Below are 22022 nucleotides of genomic sequence, written 5' to 3' on the forward strand. Positions count from 1 at the left end.
TTAAATATTGTTCAATGCACTTCCAATAAATTTAATATTATATATTCCAATATTGGCTTTGCGTTGAACAATATCGGCCAATGCATGTCTAATATAACCGACTTGGGGCCACTGTTTAGCCAATGTTTAGCCAGTGCACTGTGCTGCTAGGGATACGTCTCTCTCCCAACATCAGGAAACTAATTGCATCGGTTTTTAACAGAGCTCGCTTGATGAAATGTTGCCCTGTACGATATTAGGTATCTAACCCTATCGACGATCGCTTTCGTGCGTGTCGTGGTAGATCGGCGATTTCGCGCATTCGCGCGAGGAAAGAGGACTCCTCTCTTTCTCGCCGGACGGAGGAGCGGAGAATGAATTGCGTGCAGTATCGCGATCGTGATTGCGGGCCGAGGGATCGTATAGATCGACTTATCCGACGCGGCCGTATGGTTTTACTGCCAACTGCCCGACCCGGCGCAGATGTCTCGGCTCTCTTTCTCTCTCTATATCCGTAGAGACGTGTATACACACGTACACGTACATACATAGATATGTATATATATATATATATATATGTCGTTATTTGCTCGCGCGGACCTCTCGGACGAGGTCTTACGACGAGGCAAGAATGTTGCGCGGGCCAGACGCGCCCTCGGCGATGACCGGCCTCCCTCGGTTTTAAATAACGGTCATTACGTGCCGGGGTATAACTCTCTGGGGTATCGCGCGTTGGCCGGCATCGGCCGCGCGGGGCCCCGATCCCACGACAAAGGAGAGACAGGAGCGAGGAAGGATTCAATCTGTTCGACCGTGCCTGCCGTCCGCGAGCCGGCCGTCTAATTTCTGCAAAACGATAAAATCTATAAAAGCGACTTGGCCAATAAATCGACCCGCTCGACCCGTGCCCTCCTCGCGCTCCATCGCCGTGTTCTCCGGTCTATTACCAATATCACCGATTGGTACCGCTAATGTCGATGCTACTACACTTGCCAATACGCTCTCGGCCGCGATTTGTCACGGCGACAAATCTCGCTCGCGCGTTTCTTACCTTTAATTCCTCCTCCTTCTTTCGCTCTTATCATCGAGGATCCATGAAAGCGAATCAATACTCAAATCAATAATCGAATACCGTGGCAATGTTGTAAAAGCTGTGATTTCATTGCGCATTTTAGAGAAGGCTAGAAATATTGACCATTGGCGGATTGGCTTTTAGCAAATATCCCATAAAGATACATCGCCGTTGATGGAGTGCAGCGGGCACCCTGCTATACTGCGGCGAGTATCATCGATAACATAGTCCGGGAACCATACACTATTGTCACGGTTCGATTCACGTTCGAGTAATATTATATCCCGAATGATTAGTCTCTCGCGGCGTAACGTGAATTATGCACAATAAAGATTCCAGCCGCGAGATGTAGGCTGCGGTCTCCCTTACTTAATGCCCCGGCTAAACACATATATCGCGCATCTCGATATCACAATGTTTATCTGGAATGTCACGCCGATCGCCGGCGATCTCTCGCGTCCAAGTCCTCCCGATATTTTAATAAGGAAGAAAACTTCTCGTTGTCTTCGCAACGGCGTGGCCGTATCGGTTGCAGATAACTTTTTACGAGATGAAAACTAACTGATCTTCGCGTTGCTACAGCAATTTTACTTGATACCGGCCGAATGGATTTCCATTAAACTTGAAAGCCGAAAGCTAAAGTTCCTCTTCTTTCGTGACAGAGCAAGGGAAGAAGTAGTCCCAATTTCGTCGATATCCATCGCCAATCTCGTGTGCAAACTGCCATAATTACCCAGAATCCGAGACGAACGAAAACAGTTTAGCAATCAGGCCTTGCAACAATAACGTCGACAAGTAGTTGTACGATAATTTTATCTTGCGACTAAATTGAAAACAAGATAATTATAAATGCGAAGTGACAAAGGAGTGAGAGCCAAGGCATACCGTGGCATGTTATTAATTGTTTAAAATAATTATAAGCTTCGAAAGGTTACTTGAGCATGTCTGGCAAATTTTTATGTTTAAACTCACAACGTTTCGACCATGGTTTGTGGTCCTTTTCAAGTGATCTAACAAAGACATTACAAGCAATTTTAATAAAGAATTGATAGATAAATAAGTTATAGAAATAAAATAAATTAATTATAGTTTCTGGTCTGTTTATTAAATGTTACGGGATTAGTCATGAAAGACCGCATATTTATGCCACGTTGAGTCCAGATTTCCAGGTGCGTTTCGACACGGGAAAAAATGCGACATCTGCGTCATAGATACCCAGCCACGTGCACCAATGGCGAAGCCATTATCCTTTGCATTGAAAGCAGACTTTCCTTTCATGCCAGGTAGGAATTAGGATGAATTCTCGAAGTATACTGCAATGCTTGACGCAGCTCCTACGAGCATACCTGAACCACGGGTCGACGTCCGATTCCGCACACTGAGAAAAAGTCTTTGAAAACTTATTTGTGGCATATAATGTTTATTTCAGTGAAATAAATTGTCAAAGACATTTTTCTCAGTGCACTGAGAGACCCATTTTGTTGAATGAAACGTAATTTGATTGAATCATTTTGTTGACTGAACATGTAATTTGGTTGTACAAAACGGAAAATATGTTGCTGAAAAGAAGTTAAATGTTGCAACAACAAACTATTTTGTTTCCATGGGTTGTTTATCTGAACAAAATTTTATAGTTGAGACAACAAATTCGTCCATCTCATCGCGTCCTAAATAAATGTGTTTGTTGCGTGAAATCGTTTAGTTGAATATTGAATAAAAGGATTCTACGCATGTTCACTCAACCAAATGTGTTGATATAACAAAATTTTTCAACTAAATTTTTGTATTGTGTCAACTGAAAGATTTGTTTGCCCATATATCCAAACAAGAAATTCAATTGAGTCAACTAAATTTCGTTTCGTTCAACAAAATGGGTCTCTTATTCAGTTTCAGATTCTTTGATTGTCATCGAGGCGGCATAATGCAAAAAGATATTTTACAGAAATAGTTCTTTTAATGTTTAGTAATTTGAGCATTTAACGGGTAAAGAAAATTTCATTTCAAGTTTATCTTGTTGTCACACGGAGAGAATTTTCTCTTAAAATTTATCCTGAAAATCATGTAATCGCGAAACAACACGGCATTTCGAATTTTATAAGAGTTTTCTGAAATTTTACCATACATTTTACTAATAAAATGTGTACTAAGTATATTCGTAAACTGTATGGTAAAATTTCAAAAGACTCTGAGAAAGTTGTTGAAAATGCCTATTGGCCCACGATTACGCGATTTTCGGGGTAAATATTATATTAAGATAAAATTCTCTCCGTGTAGATAAAAATAGAGATTAAATAAAGATAAAGATAGATAAAGATTAGATAAAGAGTTTTCAGAAAACTTAAAACTTGCCCGGTTGAGGTGGATGAGTGTTTTCGGTGGAAAGCAGGGAGCACAGAATTCGAATGCAATCCCAGCGCCGAGACGTTGGATCTCGGCACTGATACATATCTAAGATTCCGGAAACACGGTGTTTCTACGCGAGTCTATCCCAAGCAACGCCCGAGCATTAAATTCTGACACGTGCCGTGAATACAACGTGTTCCGTTCGGTAACGGGCCAGCATTTACGGAGTTACGGCACCAGCGAACTTTGGGTCGTAAACACGTGCGTTGCAGCGGTGATGCGTTAAAAACGACGGGATGAAACGGATTTTCAGGAACATTTAGCTGGCTGATTCACGCGTGAAGCGGCCGCTCGGTATCTCCTCTCGTGTTTGCTCGGCAAAGCGTTGTACATTTCCTAAGCGTACGGAGTTAGAGGGAAGAATTAATGAACTCTATTAAATGTTACGGCTATACATTTGTCTTTGGGACGTAGTTCCGTTATATATGTTTATATACTAAATAGAGTTCCGTTATTAAGATTGTACGCCAAGACGAGATGCTTCCAAACTACATTTCAGTGCATAAATTCCTAATTTAATAAGATCCTACGCAATCTCCATACACATCGCGTACAGCTGTTTATCGTGTGTGCATTTTTACATTTCGACCGCATTTCTTCTCAACGTTTGCCGCGGCGGTGCGTCGGAGAAATAGGTTGTCCGGGTAAGGCCCCCCGAGGGAAAACGTGCGCTTCATTACGTGAATCGTTAGGCGCGCGCGATCTCGCAATTACGCAAGACAATGAGATATACGCGGTCGCGCGACGCGTTAGGAAACCGCTCTCGACGTGCGCGTCTGAATGCCTCGACTTTTCCGTACATTTTTCGCAGCGGATGCGGCGAATCTCTGTAATTAAGGCCTGAACGCGCTCGCTCGCTCGCCCGCTCGCGTGGCCGTGTTCCACCTATGTCGGATGCGCGAGCTGGAAATGGAAAGTGAGGGAAGGCCGTGCGCGCGTAAAGCTTGTGCAACTGCGACTGCAACACGCCTTCGCACAGCCGTACGTTTCTTTTCCGGAGTACACGCTCCCGTCCGCGGATCCAGAAGCCGTCCCTCGACGGAGGGACGACCGAGGGAACCCCCCTTATTAGCTCCCTTCGAGGCTTCCTCGAAAGCGCAACGCGGAGATCCAATACCATCCGTCTAATTGCGCGCGCGCTTGGCTTTCCAGGTCGTTGATCTAGAACAAACAAAAACCGGGAGCACCGCCGATCCCTAGATTATTCCATCAGTTAACCTCGAACGCGAATTAATGCGCGGAAACGGAAAAACTTTCCCAAGGGAAACCGTGCCCTCCCGCCTTCGCGCGTTTCCTCTTTCCTTTTCACGCGACCCGCGAACGTTCGCCGAATCTCTTACAGCGAATTCGATTGCTCGCACTAGTGCGCAGTGAGTGCACAGTAAGGCTAGTTTACAGTCAATTCTTATATTTAAGGATCGTCTTAAATATCTCTTGAAATATTTCGCAGTCGGTAAAATTATCTGTATCATCCATGCACTGAAAAAAATTAATTTCGTTTATTACTTTTATATGATCGTCCGCCGTGCTTTTGCTGAGGTAACTTTTGCTTTCGTCGATGGAAATGGATTCAAGATCCTGGAACATTGAAGATAATATTTCGGGACGAATAATATTTTCTTTATGCGATTACTTTTATATGATCGCCTGCGGTACTTTCGTTAGGTTCGACGAGTTTGATTATTCCTTTAATTTTTCTGAAAACTCGCTCTAGAAAGTCGAGATAACTTTTCCTTTCGTCGGAGATTATAGATTCGAGATCTCAAACTGTGAAATAATAAAAATGATATTTCGGATCAAAACAATTACTTTTAATCACATAACCATCCTCGGTGTCTCTGCAAAATTGCTTGCGTTAGGAAGCCGAGGTAACTTTTGCTTTCGTCGGAGATGGATTCAGGACCCTAGAGGCTGCGCAACAGCCTGGATGGCATTCCGGCGCGGTTCTTAAGGGCCAGGTTTCGAGTACGTGCTCTCGCATCGGGGCGGCATTCTTAAATCAATTAGCAACGAGAAAAAGAACCCGCTGACCTTCGATCAGCGCCGACCGGCCACTACTCGGCTACTGTGTCTCCGCCGCAGCAGCGTGCCTGAAATCCGCCTGTTTGCGATTTGGCGGTTTTCTTTACGAGCTGACTGAAACTTCACGAGCGCTAGTTCCTTCTCTTGCCAGATATAATAGATACGTTTTTTAACTCACCCTGAGGCTGTACGCACACACGTACGCACACGCACACATGCTGCCCGCGCGAATTGTTGTGCCGGCAGCTGCCAACCGGTCCTAATCGTTCTCGCTACGATTAACAAAAATTCAGCCTTGAGTCTCCCATCGGAGAAGGAACGAGCTGTAGAACCTTTTCTCTATGTCTGACACGAAGTCTATATGGGTGCTTTCCAGCAACGTGCACAGGTGACACTGTGTAATACAGTGAATCGTTTTATCTTTGCCGTTTGCCATTTAATAAACGAGGATAAACGATTGTCTGTGCCGCACTGTGTCAATCTGTGTCTCTTGCTGGAAAGCACCCCATAACTATCTACATTGCTGCAACAGCTATTTCTTAACAGCACAGTGCATGGGCTAAACATTGGCTAAACATTGGCCCAACGTTGGTTATATTAGAAATGCATTGGCCGATATTGTCCAACGTAAAGCCATGAATATATTGCACGATAATAATTATATAATATTAGAATAGTTAGAGGTGGATCGCCAGTGAGTGAAAAACCAACAATAATGGATTATATCGACTGGCAAAATGTATTTTAATTAATTCACGACGTTTCGACCAGTAATACTGGTCCTTCTCAAGTGTCACCAATTAAATGTGACAGCAAGTAATAGGTGATGTGTTAGAGAGTGTGATTGTAAAAAGGTACATTGTCCAATAAAATGAAATCACTCTGCACAGTGAAGAATATGGAGTTAAAAAGTTAAAAATTGAGCTAATAGTCAAAGTGTCAAGCACAGTCAAAGTTTGATAGGACACTATACATATATACATATATAATATTAGATTTATATTGGAAGTGCATTGGCCAATATTTAACAATGTGATAAGAATATTAGCCTAAAATTGATATGATATTAGACCAATGCTGGTGAATAGACACATTGGCTAAATAAAAGAAGGCGTCCATCTTACAATATTGGACCAATATTGCGAATACTAGATTATTTCCCAATATTGCGCCAATATATGGTGCTATTAGGATTATTACAAACGGACACATTGTACGAATACGCGGAATTTTTGGTGACCAAAATCAGACTTAAAGCAGGATATAAAGATTTAGTACTTTCTTCGTAAAACATACTTCGTGTACATTAGATTAGTAATTCAAATGATAGAAAACAAAAAGTACCCTTTCGTTCTTTCAGATATTGCGCTAATTAAAAGTATTTTTCGGCAAAGAATCACTCGGGCCTGTTGCTCGTGCAATGGTCTGCCAGTTCCGTGAAGGATGGCGCCATGATATTTATTCCGTTCATTAATAATCGTGTCAAATTGGTATTGAGGATACCGCTATGTTCCTTTATTGCACAGTGACTGCGCAATGACATTTAACGTTTCCCAACTCGTTTCAGGATGGTTTTCTGTGATATCTGGCAGCAACGCGACGGGCAGCGCGCGCGTCTACCGAAGGGTGGATTCCCTGGTGAAGACGGGGGTGCCTGCTTTTTTGTTAGCGACGCCTCTGCGAGCCTACACGTTGACACACTCGAAAATGGGTGAGTACGAGCGAAAGAAGCTAGAAGGTGCCGCGCGAGATCGCGCTCGCGAAATGTCAAACGGTGCAACGTTCTTGACCTAGATTGTCCTAGATGCATAAGAATGCCGGCGCAGCGTAGAAAGTGCTGTCTTCCTCGCCGCCCGTCTTCCCTCTTTCCCTCTTAATGTCACTTGCTTCGTGCAAAGCAAAAACGTAATACGCTCAGAAATAGCAGGAGTTACGTATTTCGTGAGCGCGCGAATTGCCGCTCTAATTTAAATGCATTGATACCCCGAGCAACGAGGAAGCAGGGAGCTATATAAATTCCAAGCGAAAGGATAAAAATTTTTAACAGACATTCTCGAGAAGCGCCGCTCCATTAAAAACTAAGTTTTAACCACATTGAGGCGGAGAACAACTCCATTTGCATATCTGCGCCCGTAAAAACGTCCCTTGCCGCCGTGCAATCTTGTTAAAACCGTGCAAGAAAACGAAAGGAGAAAGTTTCTCTTTTTTTTTGCCAGACGGTGACCAGACCACATCAAGGTGACGTAAATTAGCTAATAATAGACTGATGACACGCACTAATAGGATATAAACTGCCGCGTGATAAAACCGAGACTTCGTTAAAACGGGAAAATCAGCAGCAACGCGAGCTAACGCTGGGCTGATGATCAGCCTGCGACCCTAATGCCACGTACAAATTGGCACGGGACCGTCGGACTTGACTGGAAAGGACTTGACTTCTGCCGCCTTTTAACGCTCTTTGGTACCGTTAAAGATGCTTTTAGGACACGGCTGTTAGGATTGATTGTGCCGAGCTTTCCTCGGGATTCGACGCGTTGTTAACGAGACAGCTGCGCGCGACTTAATCGGAGAGGAGACGCACCGTCGGGGTTGCGCGTACTTCGTACTTGGCGTGTGCAAACGGTGTCGCGGCTGCGATTTGCGCTAATCGCGGTTTTGCACGCGCGTCTTTCAGAGAACGGAAATCTGCGGGCCCATTACACGAAGACGACGATCAGAGCCGGCGAGATATTGCGGCTCGTGGCGGTCTTCCAGGACACGAGGCGATCCAGCTCGGTCTCCTTCGGCATTTCCGGCGGGTGTCCGGAGAAGGACCAGTACGCGCAGTGCATCGACCTACACGGACGGGAGGTGTTCGCCTCGCTGTCGACCAGGGGCGAGTTCTACGCGATCTGTCAGGGCGGCAGCGTCGACACCGGAAGCGACGCGGTGCTCTACAAGGTTCACCACCTCGCCAAGAGACAATTGCCTCTCAGAGTGAGTTACATTTACGAATTTACGCTTCCGACGCCCAGCGAGAAACGACTCGTCGATCGATGTCGAAATCAATCATGACGTCGGTTCGACATCGCTTCGACACCGATCGACGAATCATTTCCAAGAACATTAATTTTCTTCCGTTATGTTCTATATCTCTCGCTCTTATTCACACCCTAGTAGCACAATATATTGGCGCAATATTGGGAAATAATGTAAATCTAGTATTCCCAATATTGGTCCAATAAGATGGACGTCTTTTCTTATTTAGCCAATATGTCTATTTAGCAATATTGGTCTAATATTGCATTAATATTGGACCAATATTGTTATTACATTGTTAAATATTGGCCAGTGCACTTCTAATATAAATCTAATATATAATTATTATCGTGTAATATTTACATTTATTCCATAGCTTTACGTTGGACAATATCGGACAAAGCATTTCTAATGTAACTGACATTGGACCAATATTTAGTCAATGTTCAGCCAAGTGCACTGTGCTACTAGGGACAGTTATCGATTAAATAAATTTTTCTCTTCAGGTGCGATTGATAGCGGGACCGTTGCCGGTGCCGTTGCCGAAGGAGTACGGCGGTCTAATGCAACTGGAGACATCGACGCGTGGTCCGATAGTGTTGGGCTGCATCGTTCCCGAGAGACCGGTTCATAATCCGGAAATGCTGGAATTGGTCGTGTCCGGTAACGGAGCACCGAGAGTGCGAAGGGCTCGATTGGGTTACCCTTCGGAGGCGAGATTGCTGGCTTCCCCGAAAATGCAACGATTACTATCAGCTTGCAGGTAAAGTCATTAATCGGCTCTAAAACAGAAGCGACTCTTTTTCAGTAAAAAAAATTGTTCAGCATCGCGCGAATTGATCGACGAATGTAAGTGAATTTGTTACATTCTTGATTTGTTATTCATTGTTGAAATGAAATCTCTTTTTCTAATGTTCAGGCTTCTCTAAAAATTTCCATTTAATGTTTGACGTGTCGCGAAAAATATGAACTGCTCGTTACACTAGAGTCTATATTTCGCGTGGTTGAACTGATTCTTCTATCTCAGCCGAACGGTCGGAGATCGGGCAACGGAACCGCGAGTAGCGCCCGCGAAGCTGCACCCGCCGACTGTGGAAAGCCTGAGGGAAATGAATCTGAAGAAGATCAAGCCAAAGCCGGAGACCAAGCCGATTTTGCAGAGCCTGAAGGACGGGCTGGAGCACCTGAAGCGGAGTTCCGTCAAAGAGCGGAACCCGCAGACGAAGCAGAGCACCGGGAACGGCATTCTGGAGAGGATCTCGAAACTCACTCAGGGCAACAGAAATCGTAATCCCGCGAAGAAGTCGGCTTCCTTCACATTCGCGGTGAGGCCGGAAATAGCCATGAGATCTCAGGAGCGTTACTCCAGTCTGGAGCCGGAAACTACCTCTCATCAGACGCGCCAGAATCAAAATACCAAGCAGCCGGTGCAGAGGTCCGTGTCGACCAGCGTGCTGGAGATACCATGCGTCGAGCTACAGCCCAACTATTCTCGCGTGAGGGACAGTCTAACGCCGCTGCCGTCGCTCCCGAAGCTGGTCAGGACCGGCAACAAAACCGAGGAAATCTACGCCGAGATCTGCGACACCGCGACGGCGAACCAGGCGCAGAAGTGCCCGGGAAGCCACGTGATGGCGCGAATCAGGATCGTCGTGCAGGGCAACGATTCGTCCTTGGGAGCGCACAACATGATCGGCAACAAAAGATACGTGAACTCGATGGTGACCAGCGAGCAAATTGACTCGATTATCAGTACAGAGGACGAAGTGATCTATAATACTGTATTCTAAAATTAAGATGACGTACAAAGTGCATTTATAATGCCCATGATCATACGTAAGCGGAAGAGTTCTCTCATTGTAACCCGAGGCAGCGATGTATGGAAATTCCTAAAGTGTAGGCAAACCGGCTGTGTTCGTCGCGCGTGCCACGCGCGCGATCGACTTTCTATCCGCTGTTTCGAGATGTATCATATTAACGGATATATTAAGAAAATTTGTATAAGTATTTTTCTAGAAAAATACAGAGATCTTCTGTACATATCTTTGCCATACTATTAATGAACTAACAATTGGAATAAGAACGCGCCTTAGAGATGTTTCTTAAAGATGGACGATTCGCTCAAATTAATTACAAATGTAAGTATAAGTTGTGTTAAAATAAAATTGATCTAATTTTTGTTAAATCCAATTGTGGTCCGCAAACATAGAACAATGTAAAGAGGAAGACAATGATTCTGTTTGTGTGAGAAAAATATATATTTTATGTCTTTTTTAATATTTTAGATCTTCTTGACTTTTGCGGATGTTTTTCACCTTTAGGTCTCTTCTTAGATACGGTGTTACTATCTTTACTTTTATCAGTATTATGTTCTATAACTTTCTTCATCACTTCGATAGCCTTCTGTGCATCCTGAGTTATATCTACGTTCAAATTATCATCGAGATATTTTCCCGAGAATCCTTTCGGGAATATTGGCTTTGATAACAACGATCGTAGTTGATTTTTCCTTGCCTTTAATTGTCGCCTCAACGTTGCTGCTTCTTCCGATTCCGTCGATGATTCACTGAAATAAAAAAAAAGATAGATAATTTATGCCGCGAAAAATCGGAAAAAGAGCAAATTGGTTCAATTCTCTTACTCATCGTCCTCTTCGTCCAAAACCATGTCCATATCCTCGATCGCTTTTTTCAGCCAACCTTTTTGATTATTTTGCCGGCGGTATTTTAATTCTAGCTTATCAATATCGCGAGCGACATTCACTTTGTTTTTTATCGTGATTAATATATTGTCTACCACAGGAAATATAGGCAAATCGTGCGCTGTAAGAACAGATCCATGTTATATTTTGCTTTGATTAATCATCGAGTCAATATTTTAACATCAACGTACTACGTCCGAGAGTTTTGCATAACTTGATGTAATTCTGTTTTTCAGAAGGCTCCATCATCAGAACCGTGATACCTTCTTTTTGTGCTCTCGCCGTTCTACCACTCCTATGTACATAATTCTGTGAAATAATTATTCAATCGATTATACATGATCAACTTTTAATATAGTCTTTAGTTCACATTTGCAATAATATCTTGGACATTTACCTCCGCTGTTCTGGGAACCTGATAGTGTATCACATGCTCTATATTAGGTATATCTAAACCTCGCGCGGCTACATCAGTAGCTATCAACAGTCCATTTTCATCAGCCTGAAACCTATAATGTTTCTTATAAGTATACATAAATATTACAGAAATATTAGATACGTGATCTCATTTAAATACTTTCATTGTAACGTACACACACGTTATAAAAAAACTCCATATATTTAAAGTATTATTCAACATAAAATAGTACAATTTATACATTTCCTACCTTTCGAGATTTTTTAAGCGTTGTCGTTGTTGCATATTGGCGTGCAGAGATAAAGGTTTGCATTCAAGTATATTAAAAAGAGTGGCCAATCTTTTCACGCAACCAATGCTGTTACAAAATACTAATGTTCTGCCGTTGTGTCTTTTTAAAAAGTAATAAAGATAATAATCCTTATGGTCAATTGTGCACGCTATTCGACATTCTGTTAAGTTATCGGCAGTACCTGTTAATATAGATTCGATTAAATAATAGCGAGTACAGACATAACTTCTATTAGTGGTAGATGATTAAAATCTATACCTGACTCCTTTGTAAGATCAACGACTTTAGGATTCTTTATTTTTAACAACTGTATGATTTTTTGCAATTTCTGATCAGAAGTGAGTTTACATATTTTACTCCTAGCATATCGCTTCTTCTTTCTATCAAGATAATCCGGGAGGTCGTGCACCATAGTTAAAGTAGCCGAGAAAACGAATATCTGTCGTTTCTGCAGCTTTGCCGGATTTGCATTAATTTTCTCCAACAAATCGTGCAATTCTTGAAAATGACCTTTTTCCATCATTCGATCAGTCTCATCAATAGCTAGATATCTAAATAATATAACACATTCTCTATAGTAAGTACGTCTTGGAATCACTTCTCATTAGATCCCAAATAAATTACCTGATAGAATCTATTTGACTGAGATGGGGGTTGCCTGCTTGAACCAATTCCCACAGTCTTCCAGGTGTAGCAATGACAATTTCGGGACCCTTGCTTAATATCCTTTCTTGTTTCACTGCTGCCATGCCTCCAAGGACAACAGCTATCTATATAATAACAATTAGAATTATGCATAAAGTATAGAAGTTTGAAGTTTAAAAGAGATAATCGTACCTTAATATCTGTATATTTCGCTGCCTGAGTAAGATGGCTTTTTATTTGAACTGCTAATTCACGAGTTGGCGTCAGGATTAAAGCATAGAGCGGCGCCTTGGTTGGAATATTGTGACAATCATCAAGCTTTACATCATTCACAACACTCACGCAATTCTCAAACTCCGATAAGTCTTCATCTTCTGAACCAGATTCTGAAAAATTATTATTTGTAATATGTTTAACCTTTATCTAATATCGTAATTATGTTTGCTATTTCTTTAATAACAGGAATTAGTAATTCTATTGCTAGATAACGGTGAGAAAGTAAAATTATATTGCGTTTGAAGATATTTACATAATTTATCTCATACCAAATTTAAGATATTCTACCGTCAGTAAAATTTAAAATGATTTATCTCATATTTAGATAAGTAAGCCCACTAGTTGCCTTAGTTAAAAATGCAATAAGTATGCAAGTTCTTCGAATTGCGCGACTCAAAATTGGTCCTTTAGTGTTTTTTTGTTTAATTACAAGTACAAGAAAATTATTAGCATTCCACTTTTATGTAAAAGAAAATTATTTATTTTTAAATGTTTAAAATATTAATGTGCTAATATCTTTGAGAAGTATTATTTTTGTTATCCCACAAACATGGGATTCGCTATAGGCCCTACTTAGGAAACTACAGGAGTCAGGCTATATCAAAAGTTTGAGGACTAAATTCAAAAGAATGATTGTATTTTTAGGGCTACAACCTGATTTTATAAAGAAGTAAAAATTCAAATAGAGAGAAAAGCTACTGTACTACCTTCAGCTTTTTTCTCGGGCAAAACCTGTCCTTTGTTCTGGCTCTTTAAATCCAAGATACCCTTTATAATCGGAATACCAAATGCTAACGTTTTGCCGCTACCAGTTTCAGCAGCACCCAATATATCCCTGCGGCCCAATATGGCAGCTGGCAATGTCCTCGCTTGTATCATAGTAGGAGAATGAAAATTCTGATCGGCCAGAGCTCTTATTACAGCAGCAGGCACATCCATGCACCTCCATGCTTCAACATTAATTTTGGCCAAACTTTCCTTGCTGTCTGTGTCACAGTATAAATCATCGTCGCTGTCGGAATTAACTTGTCGATCAGCGACTGTGAGGTCCGCTGACTTTGCAGTCTTCCCGTCCTTTCTTCTTTTAACTTCTGCTTCTTTCTTAGTCTTCGATTTCTTCACAGCAGGCTCAGTACTGTTAGTTTCTTTCTGTTCTTCCGGGCATCTGCGCTTTGACGCCGACTATAATGGAAGATATCATTGTTAAGAAAATTTGAAGATGTTAAAAAGTAACTCACTTACGTTACTTACTTGCTTTTTCTCAGTAGATTTCACTTTTGTGGTCACGACTTTGCCCCTTTTGCTGCTGCGCTCCAAGTTATAATCCGTCAGCTCCTCTATTCCAATTAATCCCTCTATACCGTTGGACAATAAGGTGCCTTCCAATGTTACAGGCTTCCATTCATTATTGTTAGCTCGTTTAACTTTCGTCATGATTGCAAAGTATAAATACTTATAACAATTGTTGACGGAGATATCACTGTGTTTCTTGCTGAACGAATATTTACACGAGATCCACGTTCATTCGCTATAATCAGGTAACCTCAATCAGACAACATGTGGTTACACCGGTTACCAGAGAGAAACCTGAGAGCGGCCACGCCGGCGTTTTACTTGATACCGTTTTGCGCGCCTTTACGCCCATTTTTACTTTTGGAACTATTTTGCTATGCATCTAATTCTGACACTGCCGATAAAGTCACCACTTTATGCGTGTTCATGCAACGCCTGTTTTTCAGTGTGTTTTTCATTGTGCTGTGAAATTCAAAATTACATTAACATAAATTATCTGCATGATATTTACATCAACTTTTCTCATGTAGACAATGTAAATTTTATAAATTCACCAAGTGGAAATTTTATCGGCAGAGTCCGAAAATGCGTAATGAAATAGTTCCAAAAGTAAAAATGTGCGTAAAGGCTATTCTACAATTGCGTAAACGTAGTTGTAGGAGTAGAAGTAGTAGTAAGTGTTGTACATCAAAGTAATATATAATAGAGTAAGATACGTCGTAATTGAAGTGAATGATAACGAATCAGAGTACAGTTTAGCGTTTGATGAGAGGGGTATGGACACGTGACAGAATTCTGATTGGTTAGCCATTACGTTCTATATCGTTGTAGTCGTGAAAGATAAAGTTCAGCCATCTTTTACAACAGGCTTTACAATCGGAAATGCTAGTTTAAAACTGTTTTACAACACTGTACAACCGCTAACAACCACGTTTACGCAATTGTAGAATGGCCTTTAAGTCGGGATTACAATGGCCGCGTTCAGCAGACACAACTGTTGAGTGAGCGCTCAACGATTTCTTAATATGATTGGCTGGATCTAAAAGTATTAACCAATCATACTGAGCGCTCACTCAACAGTTGTGCCTGCTGAACGCGGCCAATAGATGGTAAGTCAACTGGAGCACGTTAGTGCCAATCACGGTCAAGTATGAGTAGAATGCGCGACTGTGATTAGTTAATTTCTTAAGGCTTAGGGCTTAAATCTCTATTGTAGACTGGGACTTAGCGACCCCTCGCGGAATGGATTTGCTTTTATCGAATTATGACTGGTACAGTGGTATTCATAGTCTATTCTTATTTTAATATAATCTTAAGTGTTGTTTTGACCAATCAAATTCGTTATGCATATGCTTATGCACTTATGCAAAAGGGCTATGGGCCATCGCACACAAAATTGCATAGGTGCATATGCATAGCATAAGACCATCTGGACCAATGAGCATGTATGTAAATCAATATGACGATTCAATGGCTGCGTTCGGCAGGAAAAGCTGCTTTGCAACTGTTGTAAAATTCGTGAATCTGATTGGTGTGCTCTCTCAATCTTGTGTGAATTTAAGAGCATACGCCAATCAGATGCATGAATTTTACAACAGTTGCAAAGCAGCTTTTTCTGCCGAACGTAGCCAATGTTCGATGCTCGTTGGTTTTTAGACGGTTCTTATGCTATGCAATTTTGTGTGCGATGGCCCAAGTGTGTGCTCCTCGCTTGAGCGCAACCAATGAAATGGACCCACCCCTCCGAAGAAATCCGCCCGCTCGTTTTATCCCGATTGGTCGAGCGCGCGAAAGTCGAGCGTGTTCTGATTGGCGGCGGTGAGGAGGCGCGTTCCACGGTCTACGCGGTTTCCGCGTTTCCGCCGGCAGAGAGCAGGTCGGTCCGGCGTTCCCAGAACCGACTCGGGTATTCCACTCGTCGTCTCTCCCTCTTTGCCGTGGATCCGTCTCTCCGCCGCAGTCGTCCACCGATATAAGTGCGATTGTGATTATTTTCTATCTTCCCGATCTTCCCTCGTATCGTTAACGCGACGAGTGCGTAAAACGCGGCTGTAAACAATGGCTGATCTGCAAGAGAACAAGGACTTCAGTGAGGACGTGGCGGAGCAAAATTTCGAGAAGAACGGCGAGGCCGAGAGCGGCGGTGCCGGCGGCGGTGGCGGAGACGCCGTGGAGAATGGCCAGGACTCGCAGGAGGACAGGTAAGACTCTCTTCGTCCGTCTACCCGGCCCTCGGCAGCCACGGCGCGGCCACGCCGCCGCGGATCGGACGCGGTCCGCGGCGCCCGCCGTTCCTCGCGGCCCGGGAACGGCGTTAATTACGCGCGGGACCGCATCCCACCGAAGGCGTTTTCCCGCGAAATCGGTCGGCGTCCCTCGCGGGTCCAACACGGGCTTCGGACAAGATGGCGATGGACCAATTCGAGCGAGACCGTAATCCGTGCGCATCGGCCGCGCACCGGCCGCCGATCGTCCGCCCGCGCGACCATTCCGCGCCGTTCGGCCGCGACGCGCCCGCCGGCGCGTTTCTTTTTCCTCCCGCTGCCCCGAATACGCGGAGTTACGTTATTGTTGTCGTAGCTCGGACGCGCGATCCGCTTTTTTTCTCTCGCCTCCTTTCACGCCGCGCGTGGAAGCGGCGAAGGGGCTCGCCCCCGCGCGCGTATCCGCCCCGCGACGTACGCCGTTCCTCGCGCTCGCGTTCGATTTTTTGCCGCTTTGTTCCCTCCTCCGCCCCGTCCCCCCTCACCCCCGTCCCCCGCCCCCTCCCCCCCCAGGCCCCTCCGCGACAACGTCGTCCGTTCACGTTCGCCGTGGTTGGAGCGCGCGGGCACGACAAATCCTGACGTCACTTTGCAGCTTCGGTGTCTTATTAATCGCACGAATGTTTACGAGTTAGAACATCTTATACGCAGAGATATGTAACCAAATGTGAATTGTACAATTTTACTACGTCCTACCGATTACCAATGCACTCGTAAAATCTATTTCAACTTTCTCATATTTGTACGAAATAAAATAAGGTAAATATATAATTATACTCATTACTATGCTGTGATTACAATTACACATGTGTTGTTATTATTATGAGGTATGTGTCCATCTGGTTTTTTTTTCCAAGCTTTCTCTAACTTTTTTTGTAAATTTCTTCTTTCTGTTCTCACTCAGCCGTTTAACTCTCTTCTAGTCCTATAATTAATGGAGGGCAGTTCCATCATTGATAAAGTTTGTATGTATATTGTAGATCTACTTATATATATTCTGTAAGAATAACATTTGTATTGTATTTCTATTTTTTTTTATAGAATATAATTTTGAAATCCACACGTTTGATCAGTTACGAGTCATCTTTCCTTACATTCACAGTACAATTTACGGTCAAATTCAGATTTAGTCAATTGCCCGAAACGATTGACAAATACCGTCCAATACGCTTGTCTGGGATCACTGAATGAACTGTGAGACTTCGTGAATGTGCTTCGGGGTCAGAATTAATGTGAACGATCGAGCATCGAGTTCTCAAGTCCATCATGTTGCGTCACAACACGAAAAGTGCCTGGAATCAAGTCGAGTTAAATGTTACTTGAGATCAAATACGTGTGTCGCAGCGACACGCGCTTGCCTGCTGGATAATACAGAGTAGAGTAATTTCCGCTGATTCGAGTGTGATTTGGATTATTTGGGCATGAACAAATGCACAGAGACACTAGGGCCAAATGCAAACATCTCCAGTAGGCTCCGGAACGCCATTAACGCAGTTTCTGTGACTTGGTCTGCAGGTGGCAAACGTCCCAGTGCGATTATGGCGGGCTGCTTGCAACCGGCTAACTGTGACCTGACCTGACAACAGATACCGGCGAGAGACTGGTACCCATGGTATTTATCATCAGCAATAGATGATATGAAAACGACATATATATCGATAAACGTATATAAGTACAGACTTAACGTCGCCGGAAAAACAAACAAAGTTAAGGAAAAGATAGAAAAACAGCAAAGTGTGTACATATTGCAGCTTGTTATTTGAATATGAACAAAAGTACGAAAAGTGCATCTCGAGACAAGTCGTGTCTAATGTAAGCCTTCTTGACGAAACTGTAAGATAAAAATATCTATATATGTATGCGTACGAGTGTCTGATGTAATGCACAACAATGTTGTTTGAAAATAAGTCAAATAAAACGAAAGAAAAGCAAAGAATGAGAGAGATAAGAAACGGAACAAAATCGGTGCAGTGACCAATGTTAATCTGTTGTAATGTGGAAATTAATTTTTAGCTTTCCAATATAGAGTTGCAGTCGATCTACCACATGCCACTAATTTGGGCCAATTAATAATCGGGATTTGTAACTTTAGAAAAGTTGTTTGTATTTTCTTTAGGAGCAGCCGTATCTCAGCTGGAGTTGTGTGTAGCTTATTTGGATCATCGTTGTAACAGTACTTTGCTTTCTTTGATGCGTTTTTTTCTACTACATACACACATATTTATATATACACACATACACTTATGCATATGTACTTTTTTTTTTCTAAAACTTTTCCTTTGATGTTTTTCACGAAACTTGTTATATATGCTGTTCAAATCGAGTTGACCTGTGTGGTGTGCAAAGCCGCCATCTCTCCGTAACTTGAATTTCACTACGCTACCGCGTAGCCACTGCGATATATAATTTGTATAATAATAACATAACACTTAACTTGATGTGAAAAGTTCATTTGTTCTAGGGATATGGTATCTTGTAACTTCACCTCTTGTTGTCGGTATAGCAATCTTGTTCAGTCTCACACGCGCAAGGAACGTGTTTATTTTTCCAAATCTACATGTAGGACAACACCTACGTTGTGTGTTGCTGCAATTGGAAATGTCGTGCTTGTATAAAATTTTTTGCAGTGCCTTTTCCAGATAGCATCATGGATCATCAATTGCACTCTGTTAAATTGTAGTATGGCCTTAATTTGCACAGGGACGACATTTTAAGTCGACATTAAATTCGTAGAGGCAATTAATTTAATATCTGTAAACAAAATCTCTGTTCTTTCTTTTTGGTAAAATAAATTAGTTCCATTGCTTTGCAGGTTGACCGGAAGTAATCAGGACTCTATGATTGATAGGCACATTCAATTTCTATTTCTCTCTTTCGTTTATCTTTAAACATTGTGTGCCTATAAAAATTCAATTGAAATAATACTACCGCAATTATCGTAGCACCGCGACAGCGGTTGGAAAGTTAGGGCGGCAAGCACGTTATCCTCCATTACATTTACTTAAAATTTTTATTTCTGTTTATTGTTTACAGGAAATTGTTTGTCGGTGGCTTGAGCTGGGAAACTACTGACAGTGAGTATTCTCACTCTTAATAATTTGCATCGGTCGTCGACGAGAGCTGCGTTTTATTCGGCCACCCGTCATGGATCTTTCATTTCCGATTTGTTTTCAGAGGAATTAAGGGAACATTTTAGCACATACGGCGACATCGAGAGTATTAATGTCAAAACAGATCCCAACACGGGAAGATCGAGAGGTTTTGCCTTTATTGTCTTCGCCAAGGCCGAAGCTCTCGATAAGGTAATTTATTTCTTAATCGGTAGTGATGAAAATGACAAATTTCACGTATCACAAATAATGTATGCGTAGTTTATTGTTCCCGAAACGAATTTAATAATTTCTTGCAGATTATGTCAGCTGGGGATCATGTCATCAACAACAAAAAAGTCGATCCTAAGAAGGCGAAAGCTAGGCATGGAAAGATCTTTGTTGGTGGTCTCTCAACAGAGCTATCCGATGACGATATCAAGAATTTCTTCTCACAATTTGGAAATGTAAATACTTTTACTTAGAAACGAAATAGAGAAGGAACAAGCAAATAAATATCAAAAAATAATCATTCTTTCTCTTCCAGATTGTCGAAGTAGAGATGCCGTTTGACAAGACAAAGAACCAGAGGAAAGGTTTCTGCTTTATTACGTTTGAATCTGAACAAGTGGTCAATGAACTACTCAAGACACCCAAACAGACCATCAATGGAAAAGCCGTAAGTTTTGCCGGTCCTTTATCTAGCAACGAGAAGAAATTAAATCAATCTTCTACAATTTATAAATCAACAAATGAGCAATCTTGTTAATTTCTTATTATTTTCGACCTCTCGTTTAACAGGTAGATGTAAAAAAAGCGACTCCCAAGTTGGATGGCATGGGTGGGATGCGCGGAGGGATGATGGGCCGAGGTGGTAGAGGAGCTCGTGGCGGCCGAGGTCGTGGATTCGGAGGCCAAGGCGGTTGGGGACAGGGCTACGGAGGCGGTTATGGCGGTGGCTACGGCCAAGGCGGCTACGGCGGTGGGTACGACGGTTACGGGGGATACGATTACTACGGCGGCGGTTACGGCGGTTACGGTGGTTATGATTACAGCGGATACGGTGGTGATTATCTTTTATTCTTTGTCATACAGCGGATGATAGTAAATTGAATTTGAACTTAAGAAATGTCCCGGGGTGAGGTACTTTCTTGTCACGAGAAATAGTCAGTATCCTGGCGATCTTCGGAGAGTATCTTTGCATCGTTTTTCTCGGGGCTAGAATTTTCGTTCTTCGAATCGGTCTCTCCTTGCACGATGTTTTTTTTTTCTACTTCTTGCAACGCATTGAAATCTCGATGGTACGTGCGGATACTGACTCCATTGTACCATGTGTTTCATGAAACGCAGATGGCTATGGCTATGGCGGTGGTAATTACGAAGGTGGCTACGCGGGCGGGCGTGGTGGTGTACGCGGTAAAGGTACGCATTACAGCGTTCCTTGATATACTTTACTACCCATCATTTTGTATTTTGCTCTCTCTTTCTCTCTTTTACATTTAGCTTTGCCACCGCTAGTATTGCACCCATCCTTATAACCCTTTGATTGCAACGAGAGCAACTTAACTCCCGACTTACAGTCGTAATAAATGTAATCTCAATATAAATCGCGATTAATGTGGTCTGTAGAAGCGTCAAAGTACTCATCCAAGAAGAGCAAATTTTATTTAATTTGTCTTGCTTCAGTCATTTTTGCTTACAAGTTCATGTGGCTTAATTATTGTTGTAATAACAAAAGATACCGAGGGAGGAATTAGCAGAATCCCAGAGACATGCGTATCAAAAGGAGGGAATCCGAAAAGTATGCAGCTTACTACCTTAGCCTGTAGCCTCTTTGTTCTTACATTTGTTATCAGTAGTAATATCTTCTTTCGTAGTACTTGTTTGTTGTAAGTAGCATAGTGTATTCTTACCGAGATGTGCGTGCATTACATCGTAAGAATCGAGCTGTTCTACATTATTAACTTGTATAATTATAATCATATTGTAGCTATAGAATAGCATTGTAAAGGTGAATAAACTAACGGTGCAGTGTCGACGTTGTTCCAGGTGGCTCAGGCTATGGCGGCAAGCAAAGAGGAGGAGGAGGTGGTGGTGGTCGCCAAAATCAGAGGCACCAGCCGTACTAACGAAAATCCTCACTCGCGAAAGCAGTGCAATCGCGTTGTAACCGCTGGTGAGTTGCCGCACAATTGGAACTTGCTGTTTTTCGCGTCATCGCTTTAAGAAATCATAGCGGCAATCTCTCTCAATGTCGTTTTGTCCGTTAATATTATCATTATGTTCTATTTTGTGCAAACGCAACGTTAATTTAAATCGAGTGTGCTAGTTTTTTTCTTTTTGTTAATTCAATCTCGTGACAACCATCGATGAACATGTTTTACAATATCATTTGTAACTACAAATACACGGTACACATATACAATGTAGTGTAGTTAATTCTTTTTCACAGGTACTCTTCCTCACTTCTACCGATCTCTTCATTCGTCCAATCATCATTCCATTAAGCCGCGCCCCTCCTAGCAAGAATTTCGACAATTTTTCAACATT

At 42.4% G+C, this 22022-nt stretch overlaps 3 protein-coding genes across 8 annotated transcripts in view; 2 read left to right on the forward strand and 1 right to left on the reverse strand.

The window, feature by feature from the left end:
- LOC105561341 overlaps positions 1 to 10773 on the forward strand; it is a 30517-nt gene extending 19744 nt beyond the window's left edge. For all 3 annotated transcript variants that reach the window (XM_012011223.1, XM_012011225.1, XM_012011224.1), the window contains 4 exons: positions 7044 to 7187; positions 8151 to 8452; positions 9001 to 9257; positions 9522 to 10773. In XM_012011223.1, the coding sequence (XP_011866613.1) occupies positions 7044 to 7187; positions 8151 to 8452; positions 9001 to 9257; positions 9522 to 10284 (1466 nt within the window). In that variant the 3' untranslated portion in view covers positions 10285 to 10773. The remainder of the gene's footprint in view (positions 1 to 7043; positions 7188 to 8150; positions 8453 to 9000; positions 9258 to 9521) is intronic.
- On the reverse strand, positions 10640 to 14429 carry LOC105561340 (ATP-dependent RNA helicase DDX24). The gene is made up of 10 exons (XM_012011222.1): positions 14078 to 14429; positions 13534 to 14008; positions 12743 to 12936; positions 12530 to 12675; positions 12164 to 12456; positions 11864 to 12086; positions 11593 to 11704; positions 11387 to 11504; positions 11136 to 11316; positions 10640 to 11060 (listed from the first exon to the last, which is right to left on the reverse strand). The coding sequence occupies exons 1-10, from the start codon at positions 14258 to 14260 to the stop codon at positions 10757 to 10759; spliced, it is 2229 nt and encodes a 742-aa protein (XP_011866612.1). The 5' UTR covers positions 14261 to 14429; the 3' UTR covers positions 10640 to 10756.
- Positions 14430 to 15834: 1405 nt separating this feature from the next.
- LOC105561343 (RNA-binding protein squid-like) lies at positions 15835 to 22008 on the forward strand. 4 transcript variants are annotated; one of them, XM_012011229.1, is made up of 9 exons: positions 15835 to 16320; positions 19417 to 19457; positions 19558 to 19685; positions 19793 to 19939; positions 20020 to 20151; positions 20274 to 20454; positions 20823 to 20894; positions 21522 to 21648; positions 21925 to 22008. In XM_012011229.1, the coding sequence occupies exons 1-8, from the start codon at positions 16178 to 16180 to the stop codon at positions 21599 to 21601; spliced, it is 924 nt and encodes a 307-aa protein (XP_011866619.1). In that variant the 5' UTR covers positions 15835 to 16177; the 3' UTR covers positions 21602 to 21648; positions 21925 to 22008. The 4 variants fall into 4 exon arrangements, with proteins under 4 accessions (XP_011866619.1, XP_011866620.1, XP_011866616.1 ...); XM_012011226.1 differs by having other exon boundaries at positions 15839 to 16320; positions 20274 to 20538; XM_012011230.1 differs by lacking the exon at positions 20823 to 20894.
- The last annotated feature ends 14 nt before the right edge of the window (positions 22009 to 22022 follow it).

This window comes from Vollenhovia emeryi, unplaced genomic scaffold, assembly GCF_000949405.1.
Source record: "Vollenhovia emeryi isolate VEMERY1.0 unplaced genomic scaffold, V.emery_V1.0 DF939208.1, whole genome shotgun sequence".
In the NCBI taxonomy this organism is placed as follows: Eukaryota; Metazoa; Arthropoda; class Insecta; order Hymenoptera; family Formicidae; genus Vollenhovia; species Vollenhovia emeryi.

What these genes read in the sequence shown, in the direction of transcription:
- LOC105561340 (XM_012011222.1), bottom strand. Translation starts at nt 14,260, where the DNA reads ATGACGAAAGTTAAACGAGCTAACAATAATGAATGGAAGCCTGTAACA. An exon ending in AGTCAAATAGATTCTATCAG is followed by an intron (nt 12,457 to 12,529) that starts GTAATTTATTTG and finishes TATATTATTTAG; the next exon opens with ATATCTAGCTATTGATGAGA. An exon ending in TTGGACGAAGAGGACGATGA is followed by an intron (nt 11,061 to 11,135) that starts GTAAGAGAATTG and finishes TTTTTATTTCAG; the next exon opens with TGAATCATCGACGGAATCGG.
- LOC105561343 (XM_012011226.1), top strand. Translation starts at nt 16,178, where the DNA reads ATGGCTGATCTGCAAGAGAACAAGGACTTCAGTGAGGACGTGGCGGAG. An exon ending in AGGCCGAAGCTCTCGATAAG is followed by an intron (nt 19,686 to 19,792) that starts GTAATTTATTTC and finishes AATTTCTTGCAG; the next exon opens with ATTATGTCAGCTGGGGATCA. An exon ending in TGGTGGTGTACGCGGTAAAG is followed by an intron (nt 20,895 to 21,521) that starts GTACGCATTACA and finishes ACGTTGTTCCAG; the next exon opens with GTGGCTCAGGCTATGGCGGC.